This window comes from Anneissia japonica, unplaced genomic scaffold (genome assembly GCF_011630105.1).
Source record: "Anneissia japonica isolate Jap-2015-1 unplaced genomic scaffold, ASM1163010v1 scaffold288102_len79963_cov164, whole genome shotgun sequence".
NCBI lineage: Eukaryota > Metazoa > Echinodermata > Crinoidea > Comatulida > Comatulidae > Anneissia > Anneissia japonica.
Genome location: NW_022704005.1, coordinates 52,749 through 64,331, shown reverse-complemented (window position 1 = coordinate 64,331; position 11,583 = coordinate 52,749). Strand labels below are relative to the sequence as shown.

General features: G+C 36.7%; 1 protein-coding gene across 1 annotated transcript in view; it reads right to left on the bottom strand.

Annotated features, from left to right (window-relative positions):
- The window catches only part of LOC117104582, a gene marked incomplete at its 5' end in the record, with an annotated part of 14,133 nt that extends 5,430 nt beyond the window's left edge, over positions 1-8,703 (bottom strand). The window contains 3 exon segments of the mRNA XM_033245434.1: positions 6,208-6,343; positions 6,496-6,640; positions 8,667-8,703. Of these exon segments, the coding sequence (XP_033101325.1) occupies positions 6,208-6,343; positions 6,496-6,640; positions 8,667-8,703 (318 nt within the window).
- Between the last annotated feature and the right edge of the window lie 2,880 nt (positions 8,704-11,583).

The following is an 11,583-nucleotide window of genomic DNA, read 5'->3' as shown; positions in this document are numbered from 1 at the left end:
ATATATGTATATATATATATATATATATATATATATATACCACGTGATACTACTCCGTGCTACCGTTGTAAAATGAGTTAACCGGACGCCATTTTCTCCACTGACAAACCATTGGTCGCAATTTCTAACGTAATTATTAAGATGTTGTATCTTAGTTTTTCTTTGTATTTTTGAATTGATTAAATGTGTGTTCGATAGCTAATATAATGCGAGCTTTTGTGTTTTTAGTACATTTTGATTTTGTAAAATATTAGATTTTAAGATGCCCCAGAAAGCCTATGCAGGCATTCAGGCGTAATGAACGGTAACCAACATCCGGTTGGCAGCAGAGGGCGCTACCTGGCGTTGTGACGACCCGACTGTGGTACATATTGCTGAATGGGTTAACCTCACGAAAAATATTTAAATTTGGTTTGCAGCTTAGCACCGTAAACACAACATAACTAAATAAATAACAACAGAGCTGCTCGAATAGGAACAAGATGTTATATTAACATTTCATTCGAGCGTGGTTATTATCATTTATTCATAAATTTTGTTTAATCATAAATTTATTTCCCCACACGTGATAGTGGCTAACAAAGAGAAATTTTTTTTCCTGTAAATGTCTTACCATAGTGTGTGTATATATATATATCTGTCTCTATTATATATATATATATATATACATATATATATATATATATACATATACGTATATATACACATATATATACAGACATATATATACACATATATATATATATACACATATATATATATATACATATATATATACACATATATATATACACATATATATATACACATATACACATATATATATATATACATATATATATATACACACATATATATATATATAAACTATATATCTATAAATATTTATAAATGCCTACATCTATATACATGTGTAAGATGTATATACATAAACATACATGTATAACATATTAGGCCACATATACACTGTTACTTCTTAATTCTTTATTAGCCTTCTCTGATGTAATACCACGTATGAGAAAAAGTATATTCTGTTCGTGTTTTTATTATTTGTATATTTGGCATTGCATGATCTATTTAAATTTGAAATACAGTACTCCATCCAATTCGGAGACCACTTTGAGACCTAATCGGGGGTGGTGTAGGATTCGGTCTCGTATTCAGCTTCAAATGATAGTCTTGTTAGGGCTTAAAGACATTGGTTTCTGGTGCAGACCGAGTCTTCTTTTGTATTTTAATTTCATATTGAATTTGAACGAAAAAGAAACACTACAGCGATAATTGACTGGTTTATGGCCACTTTTCATCTTGTAACATGCTATATATTGAGGACTACTAGCTCTGTCTAATAAGAAAAAGGCAATGTGTTGAATTAGTTTGCCAACTCCGAGATCGCTGTGCGACGACCTCTGAAGGTGTTTGCATGGGATGGGATTGAACAGATAATGTAACTCTCTATGGATGTTACTAGATGAGTTCGGACTTCAATGAATGAGCCAGACACCAAGTAAGCTGGATGTTAACGGTTTTATTCTATACAAAGTGTGAGCCTCCAACAAGACGCAGCTTGGTTACCTTAAGTTATGCTTAAGGATAATGAGGTTTGTTCGTCATTATCGTAATTAAAAAACGATCCTTTTCTCTTCATTCTAAACGTCATCAAGGCATCACCTAGATAACAATTTTGTTATTTTGTTGGTTTTGCACCATGCACAAGATCTAGAGGAACCTTGGGTATAGCAACCTGCCTATAGGACTTGTCAACTGTTCAAATCGCATGGTTACGGACGTACACATTGTTCAACTCAATGAATACTAATGCTACGGGCCCGTAATCACAAATTCGTGTCTAAGAACATGTCATACAGAGCTGTTCTGTGAGCGGATAATGAGAAACACTCCTGTCTCTTATACACATCTAGATGTGTATAAGAGACAGTCTCAGAATAGCTCAATATGGCACAAAATCTCCTAGCTTTTTAGACACCCTGGACATGGGGCCTACCGCCTACATTAGTTCGTTAACATTGTCATGATCTCCATCATTATAAATATTATTTTTATCATCATCACCACCACCACCATTATCGTCATCATCAAATTTGAATTATGCGTGTATACACAAAAGCTTGACATGATTCATAGCGGAGGAACCGAGTCCCAATCATTCTTATTTTTTATCAAGTAATTGAACATGTTAGAGACGTGTGTGATTTACGTACTGTATTCAAGGTCATAATTATTATTAAAGAGTAAACCAAACAACCCTGTCAATTACTGCAACATCCACTCATTAGCCTGGTTGATTTAGTATCATTATATATATGTTCATTACTTAAAATATTTATTACATTTGATTAGAAAACATGATTTATGCTCGTCTAATTGATGGTTGTGCGATTATGTAAATACGGTTACAAATGTAAACCTAAGGATATATATCTACGTTTCCATGTTTGATTCATAATTATCTTTACCCGGTGCCTTTCAGTTCTTTCCGTTTCGTTGGTTTACACAATGTGTTAAGCGGAACCTCGCGCGAATAAGCGCCCGGGCGCTTAAATTTTTTTGCACTTTCTGAGGGGCGCTTATTCAAACAGGAGCGCTTATTTAAACGGGGCGCTTATGAAAACAGAGTGGAAATTGAGGGGGTGCTTATGGAAATAAATGAAAATCGAGGGGTTCTTATGGAAAATTTAAATTCAAGAGTCAATTTTTGAATGAAAAAAGATTATATAAGGACATCACGAATGGTGGTTAGAAAAGATAATCGTCCAGAGAAAATGGCTCATTACAAGAATGCGTGAATATTTACATAACAGCAAAATAGCAAATGCTAGTGGTTAGCTTGTTGGCCATCGGCCGATTGAGATTAGCAGGATGGCAGGATCATTGTACTTTTTCTTGAAAACTAGATGAGAATGTGCTAAAGGTCGGAAAAAGAGAAAGAGGAGTAGGACTAGGAATAGACAAATATGTAAAAAGAGTAAAGTTGTAAATATACTGTCTGTCCAGGGATCGGAGCTCTCATCTGTCCAAGAGAAATATTCTCATTTTGATATTGACCTAAGAAGAATGTGTTTCCACTCTACAGCTTAAATCATGCCAACAACCACAGTCCCAGGATTGATTGGATTATTGACTTGCTAAAAAGAAAATCTTATGAGGGGCGCTTATTCAAACAGGGCGCTTAAGGAAATTTTCACGTTAGGAGGGGCGGTTATTCGAGAGGGGCGCTTATTCAAACGGGGCGCTTATTCGCGCGAGTACGGTAGATATAGCTGATGGCCATGGCGCGGGCGATGAGCGAACTCAACTCGGGGAGTGAAATTACCTTAAGTTATGCTTAAAGATAATGAAGCCTTGTTTGCCATTATCGTAATTAAAAAACGATCCTTTTCTCTTCATTTAAAACGTCATCAAGGCATCACCTAGATAATAATTTTGTTATTGTGTTAGTTTTGCACCATGCACAATATCTAGAGAAACCTTGGGTATAGCAACCTGCCTATAGGACTTGTCAACTGTTTAAATCGCGTGGTTACGGACGTACACATTGTTCAACTCAATGAATCCACTAATGCGAAACGCTTTGAAATGCTACGGGCCCGTAATCACAAATTCGTGTCTAAGAACATGTCATACAGAGCTGTTCTGTGAGCGGATAATGAGAAACACTCTGATATGCGACGGGACCGTAATCACAAATTCGCAGTCATCTATGCAATTTATCTTATTACTATGGTAACATACTATCGGAGATGATGCTGAAGTCACGTAAGATGAATTATACTGATGACGTAGTCAAAGAGTGTATGTTTTTTGTGCCGCAGATTTCACTCAGTCGGAGAGTGGGAACAGATTTCAGCGGGACAGTTTTTCGCGATGTGCACTTTCGCTAGGAATCTACATACATCGGAAAAGAAATTGAGATCATAAAATAAGTATATGCTAAACCAATTACTATGTTCTATAAGGTAAGTAAACAACGACGATATTATCTCTGTATGTAATTTTTAAATAAAGTTTGAATATATATATATCTATATATCAGGCTAAATAAATGTCTATCTATTGCTAGATAGGTGCCTACATGTATTATTAAGGTATGTAGGCCTATGTTTATTCATCCGGATAATTGCGAAAGTATATACGGTAGGTCTATTAGGGATATTGCGTGTAAAGTATACTGTGCAGTAATGAAATTCATAACAAGCTATGTAACAACACGTATAATGCAATTTATAAAATTTTGAAATTAACTTGCTCATTTTGTAGTTATATACCAATTATTAACCTAAGCATAGAATTTATTAAATCAAAAAAATTTGTACCCTGATTTTTGATCTGGATAATTATGATAAAAATAATAATGGAAGTGTTTTGCTATCATTTTCGATGTAAAATGAAGGATAAACACTTATTAAATACACTAATTTCTATGTTCAAGTTGATAATTTTAATGTTACTTAAAAATGGGTAAAAAAAATAATATATGACTTGTTTTGGTATTTTGCATGGAACAGTGAACAAAAAGCCGGACACTCACTACTCCCGACGGTCGTCGTCCGACGCGATTTTATGTAAAACGCAATGATACGACGCGCGCGCAACAGGTCGTTTTTAATGACGATCCGTTCAGACTGCCACCCACAATCAGCAGACAGCGTCGCGTCGTCTAGGCTCACAGGGAGTGGAGTTGGGGTCGTCGTACGACCATCGTAAGACGCAGTGAGTGCCCGGCTTAAGTTTACATCCCTCGTGTGGTTATACAACAATGTTTTCAATCCCCCAAAATTTTGAAGCACAAAGTTTTTTTTTTATATTTCAACTTGAAAATGATTCTTCTTTTGGGGCTATCGTTTATTCTTAATAATATAATCCGATGTTAACAATAGTTTTATGGGGTAGGTGAATTTACGCAGTCCATTCCGCACGGTCTTCGACTCCTTTCTCATCTAAACAAATCGATATAATAATATATTATCCAAGGGCGGATTCAAAGAAAAGGTGAGGGTCATGCTCCGTACGAAGCACCGAGCCCTGGGGTGGAGGTGATATATGATCGACAGTAAGATGTATTCGAAACGAAGGCGAAAAAAAAAAAGATGAAGCACAGGGCTTCAATTCGTGGTTTTACGGTCATGCGTTCAAACCAGAATTGTATAGAGTGTGACTAAATAGATAATAAATAAACATAAATGAATATAATTTTTTATAGAGTCATATGGGTTCCTGGGGTCTCAGGATCAAGAAGAGACCAACATTACACGTCAGTTGAAAAGAAAAGGGGACAGTGCTGCCCTGAAGTTGAAAAACAACCAGAAACGAACTCCAAAAGGTGAAAACAAGCTGAGAGTTACAGAGACAGAAAACAGCTGACTGTCTGCTGGTGGATCAGAATGAGTCTCCCAATCACCCGATACAAAACATTAAACATAATTATCAATTGTGAATTATCTTCTAAAATGACTATTAAATTCTGAACAAAAGGTTGTGTACAGTGTTTAGTGTTTTGATTTAAAGTGGTTAGTCTACCAGTGTGTGTTTGCTTGAATCCAAATAAATTCTCATTTAAATAAGGCTTTGAAAGCAGCAGCAGCAGCAGCAGTGGCGGCGGTGGCGGTGTTGGTGGTGGCGCCAGCGCCAGCGGGGGCCGGGGGGGGGCCGCGGCTTCCCGTCGGGGAGAGCTGGCCCCTCCGTCAGGGAGAAAAGCACAATACATCGTGGAGAAAAAAAATTATGTGTATTTTCTACATATTAGTAGATTATAAAATCGATTAAATAAGCCTTTGAAACCCCAAAATTGTCAAATATTTTAGGGGGATTCGCCCCCCAGGACCACTTTCGTAATCTTTTAATCGAAGTTCGACCACGCCCACTTTGCTTTCGTTGGGGAAATCTGACCCCTCCTCGGGGCATCGGCCCCATCGTCGGGGACCTCCCCCCCGTCGGTCAAATCCTGGCGCCACCCCTGGTGGTGGTGGTGGTGGTAGTAGTAGTATTAGTAGTAGTGGTGGTAGTAAAGGGATAAATAATAATAAAAATTTAAAAATTAAATTCATTAAAAAATTGAAATCAAATACTATAAGAAACGTTTTCAAAGCAGAAACAACAGCACTAGTATTATTAAGCTGCAGTAGTACTAAAACTAAAACAGGGAGTAGTATGAGTAGTAAAGTAATTTTTAATTATCATGTTTCGTACCTGTGTAGCAGGAGGGGTTGCGGTGCCAATCATAAGTAAAAGGGTGACAAATCCAATTGCGTTACTAAGATGGTCGCCAAATATTAACCCCAATCGACAGATACATTTGTTGAAAATGCCAAGCAAATAGCAACAGCTATGAAAGCAAAATATAAATAATATATGTCATTTGTCATTGCAAATTACCTGCTTTAGGAAATAAATTTCGCATACTAAATAGTATTAATATTTTTACAAATATATTTATATGTAACAATAGGGAGTTATACTCGTCACAAGGCACGTTACCTAGTACCGTCATCCACCCGGCAAAAGACACTGCGTCGTTTACAGTTGAAAGCATACACGTACGTGGAAATACATTTCAACAAAGTAGATACAATCGTCAAGTACTTTATTCCAATCTGTTTGAGTACCTTTGCTCCTATGAATCCTGTAGATATTTGGAAGATTTTCATATTATTCTTCAATTAGGCTGATCTGAGACTATAACAACAATTAAATAGTTAGAGAGTGCGTAGCAATCTGGATTAAAATATAGATCATGTTTATTTGCTATTTATCATATTTCATTTGCTTCTGATATTATTTTGTGGTTTCCTAGAAAAGTCACTTAATTCACTTTTTACGTCTACATGCTCATCAGTACCACTAATCGAAACTTCCATGTTGGAGAAACAGCAAATGTAATACGACGACTGCACAACACTACAGTGGACATAGCTCAAGTTTTACAAATCAACCGCGGCACCTACGTCCTTGACAGTGTTTTGTTATATTGGACTGCTTCCCCGCAAACGCGGCGCAACATTCAGACAACATATAGTTGGAAGAAAGCGATTTGAAGCGCGGGCGGTCGCATCAATTAAATGGTCAGGATGTTTCGGCAATTTAAACAGCAGTGTCAAGACTTCTTTTGGGATTCAAAGAAGAATAACTCAGCTACTCCATAACCATACCTTATTATTTACAAAACCCCACTCCTGACCATGGCACGTCTACTTGTCTTGTCATCACATCCACATCAACTCCTAGTTTGTGTGTCTTTGTCAAAATTGCTGTCTCTCACATTATTCCCCTCCAATTACACCAACTTCTATCTTATATTAACATGTACATTCCCCACTTCACTCAATTCTAATATCGCTCTCCTAACCACCCTTTTCGTAGAGTTACGTACGCGTAGTCAAGAATAAAACAGAATAAACTGAGATTATAACTGATATAAGCTTTAATACGTGTCAACAATCACCTTTTGCATGTTTCTTAATTTATCATCTTACTGTATTTGTTTTCTCAGAGTCGAATGGTTGAGTCTGAGATAGGGTCGCGCGGTTCAGATGGGCGCCTTATCAATCGCCATAATATCACCGCTACGGCTCGCTCTTTTGTATGTTGAGGTAATAAATCTTCTCGGATAACCGTAATATACAATGATCATTTCGGTACACGATCCACCCGGGTTTCAATCGTACATATTTTACATATATATTGCATTAATATTTTGATGTTGCTGTGCTTCGAGGTCGTATCCCTTACGGTCAATATCTGCAAACGTCAAAATGTTTCTGTGGACACGATCTTGCTCATTTTCAAAACATCCCCGTGCATAATAATAATTCGTCACTGTAAACAGTCAAACAATACAACAACAATAAACATGATATTTAAACACCTTACGAATCATTAAGTCGGACACACATCCGCCCTTCGTAACCGCTTGACGACGTAAGGACATCTGCTGATTGTCGATAATCTGAGAGGATTGTCATTGAATTCACTTTTGGGCACGTCGCTTGGCGTTGGGTTCTGTGTGGAATCGGGTCGGCGTCGCCCAGTGTGACCACTGCTTGGTGACCAAGATCTTGGGTGTTTTGACTTGGTCTTGGGTTCTTGGGTATTCCGTTCAAATCCTTGGGTATTTTATTTTTACTAAGAAAAATAAATATTTTTGTCATAGAGGAAGAATTAAGAAGTAACAAAGTACATGTCAGTCCTTTCAAGTAAGCAAAACCCAACGAAGTGCACATAACATTGTTAATTGACTCTTAATTGCTATAAACATGGGTTCAGAATTGTTTATTTGTGATTTGCGTTGCCATTGATCTTACCTAATTAATGCATTACATAATAAAACTTGATCACTGATCTACTGATAACACTGGCCGACTGAGGGCGTATTTTTCTATCTGTATTATTACCTCATGATTATTAATTTTAATAATTAACACAAACAATTACAATAAAAAATGGTTTATAAATTGAACTAAAAGGGAAACCATATATGCGAAAAACACATTTTTTTTCAAATTTTAATGCATTTTCTGGAAGCTTTGGTAATTTTGGGCAATTTTTGCTGAAGCTTGGGTAATTTCGACCCAGTCATTAGGTATATCAAAAATTGTGAGTGGTCACACTGGCCTCGCCGCTGTTAGGTCTTGGCTTTAAAAACTACTTACCAGAAAAGTTGGTGATAGCTATTGATATACCAGCAACACATCCAGGACCTTTTATTTACACGGATATAACATGAAAGACATAGACAACATGTAATATATACAAATGAATTATAATAACTTATAAGAAACCTAGGTTATTTGACTAGCTGGACGCAGGGTTCCCGGAATGCCGCCCTCAGCGGCGTGTGCGAAGCTACTCAGGGTCAGAAGTGGAACGTGAATTTCAATTTGGTTTTGTAGTCAGATTTTCGAGAAAAACTTCAGCTACACGTATTTCTCGACTGAGACGTCAATGGGAGCTGTAATTTGTATTTTATATATATATATATATTTTGGTTATAATAGAAAATTTTTATTTTTTGGTGACGTCGCACTCACGCTAAAGTTAGCATGTATACGTCATAAGCTAGATTACGTCACCTTTTCCTGGTAAAGCAAACTTTCCCGGCGTGCTTTTTTCATGGCTAAACAAACACCACTGCTTGGCACTGAGTACCTTGTCTAGCTATGGCTACACGAGCCGCATAGTTAGCATATAATACTTAAACAAGGTACGTCTGCAACTGAATTATTCTTAGGCCCTAATTATTTTTTTTTTCTTATTTTAATTTATTTCTTTCGAAAGTGTACTTTCTATCACATAAAATTGCACTGTCTACTTAGGCCTAGGCCTAGTCATATTATGCTTCATCGTCCCCTGCTATACACAGTACATCAGTAGGCTAACCCCCACAACCCACGCTACAGTACATACAGACGTTTGCTAGGCAACAGAACGTGATTGCACCTTTCTTACCAGGTGTTCATGTAAATTTGCATAGGCCTATTGTTAGCTAACCAGCTGAGTGTATTCTTTTGTGAAAATGAGTACCGCGGGCCGCCGCGTACTCATTTTCACAAAGCATTTGCATCCCCTCTTGAAAAGAGGGAACTTCGTAATAGTTGTCACCATATCTTCGCTCATTAATCACCGTATTAGCTTACATTTATGCTTGGAGGGAGCACTTAAAATGTACAATAATCATTTTACTATCCGACAAACCCTGAACTTTATTCATGCATTACATAAATAGTTTCATCTTGCTGTACTCCAACATCACTGGCGCATGGTAACAATTAACTGGCAGACCATTTCCAGTCATACATTACTCTCCATAACGCAACACCCCTTGTTCTGTGTCATCTGGATATATAATGAACGATCGTCACAGGAATGGAGCTATCCAGACTGTCAATCAAACTTAACAACTGACCAATCAGAAGAGGGCCTGTATAACAAGCAGCCGTGTTGTCCACAAACGCACATTTTTGCGTATGTTTTTTAAAGATAGATAGGTAATTATTAGATATTCTTTATCGATATTCACCTTAACATATAGGTATAATCAAGACAGAAAAACAAACAATAGAATTAAATAATAAAGCAAAAACCACACATAAAGTGTATATATAATTACAAGATCCGTTAGCATTACAAACCATTAGCAATCGTTTTCTTAACAACAATATACAAGGGGTGAGGCTTAGCGGCAAGGTCCAATGAACTCAGGGCCCAGGGATTGGAACACAAACATATTAATCGCCAAGATGCATATCCGCTTTAATACAATTTACTTGTTTGCCACAAATTGAAGCAGTACACAATCGAGAAACACAATAACTTGCGGGATACTGATGATAATTCAACGTTAAGTTCTCTGAATTCCACCTGGCGTTTACGTCATTTCTGTTAAATCCATCATTTTAGGCTTCTGGATCTTAAAAGTCAATAATGACAACTGCAGTTTACTTAAAAGTATGATGAAAATACACTAAAAAGATTGATTCTTACAATCTGAAGAAAATCAAGTTAAAGTTTATCTAAAAATTACATTCGCAGCTTCCTTAAGAGGTTAAATGGTATTGATTTGTACATAAAACACCAACAAAGTGAATAATAAAAAAATAAAAAAATAAATAAATATATATATATATATATATATATATATATATATGTATATATATATGTATATATATTTTAAGTTTTGTAGCAATTGCTTTGGCTACGTTGTTAATTTAGTGGGTGCTGCCTTCTTTTGCTTTCTTGTGTGACGTGGTGATGTTATCCTACACTTTGAGTTAAATGACTTCGATACAGTGGCGTATCTAGAAGTCTTGAATTGAGGAAGGGGGTAGGTGATAGGGGGGCGCGAATGTGAAGTGGGGGTCTCGATGATCAGTTGACGGACTATTTATAGGTATAGTAACCCGATTTAAAAGGAAATTGCTGGTTGCCTAAAGAATGAGAATTCGAGGTCCGTAAAACCTCGAATTAAAGCTCTGGGCCTTTTTTTTCCTTGCGAAATTTGAATGTGCTTGATTTCGAGCTACTTTTGCAATGTAAATAGGGGGCTTCTTTTTAAAATGCATGTGGGTACCGTTATAGACCTATACAGAAAAAAAATGAGTAAAATAATTGCATACGTGTTCTTTTTCTCCATGAATCGATAAACACCAAAGAAAGGGGGTCGGGTGTCCTCCCCAGGAAAGTTTTGATTCGTAGATGGCGGGAAATGAGCTTTCCCGACTTCTGAGGTGTCTTTTAGTGACTTTCAAATTCCAAAAACTTTTAGGTCTTCCCTCTCTTGCAAATGGTCAGGTAAACTTTCTCATTGTTATTACAGTAAATAGGCCTATGTGTGTATATATACATAAAACAAAAATTGAGTAGTTGCATAGGCCCTACATATTCTTTTTTGCATGAATCAATGAGACCAAACGGAGACGGGGGTCGAGAAAATGTTGAATCCCAGATGGCGGGAAATGAGCTTTCCCGGCTTCTAAGGTGTCTTATTGACTTTAAGTCATTAAAATTTTAGGTTTCCCGCTCTTGAAAACGATTTAATGAATCGATGAACACCAAAGAGAAAAAGGGGTC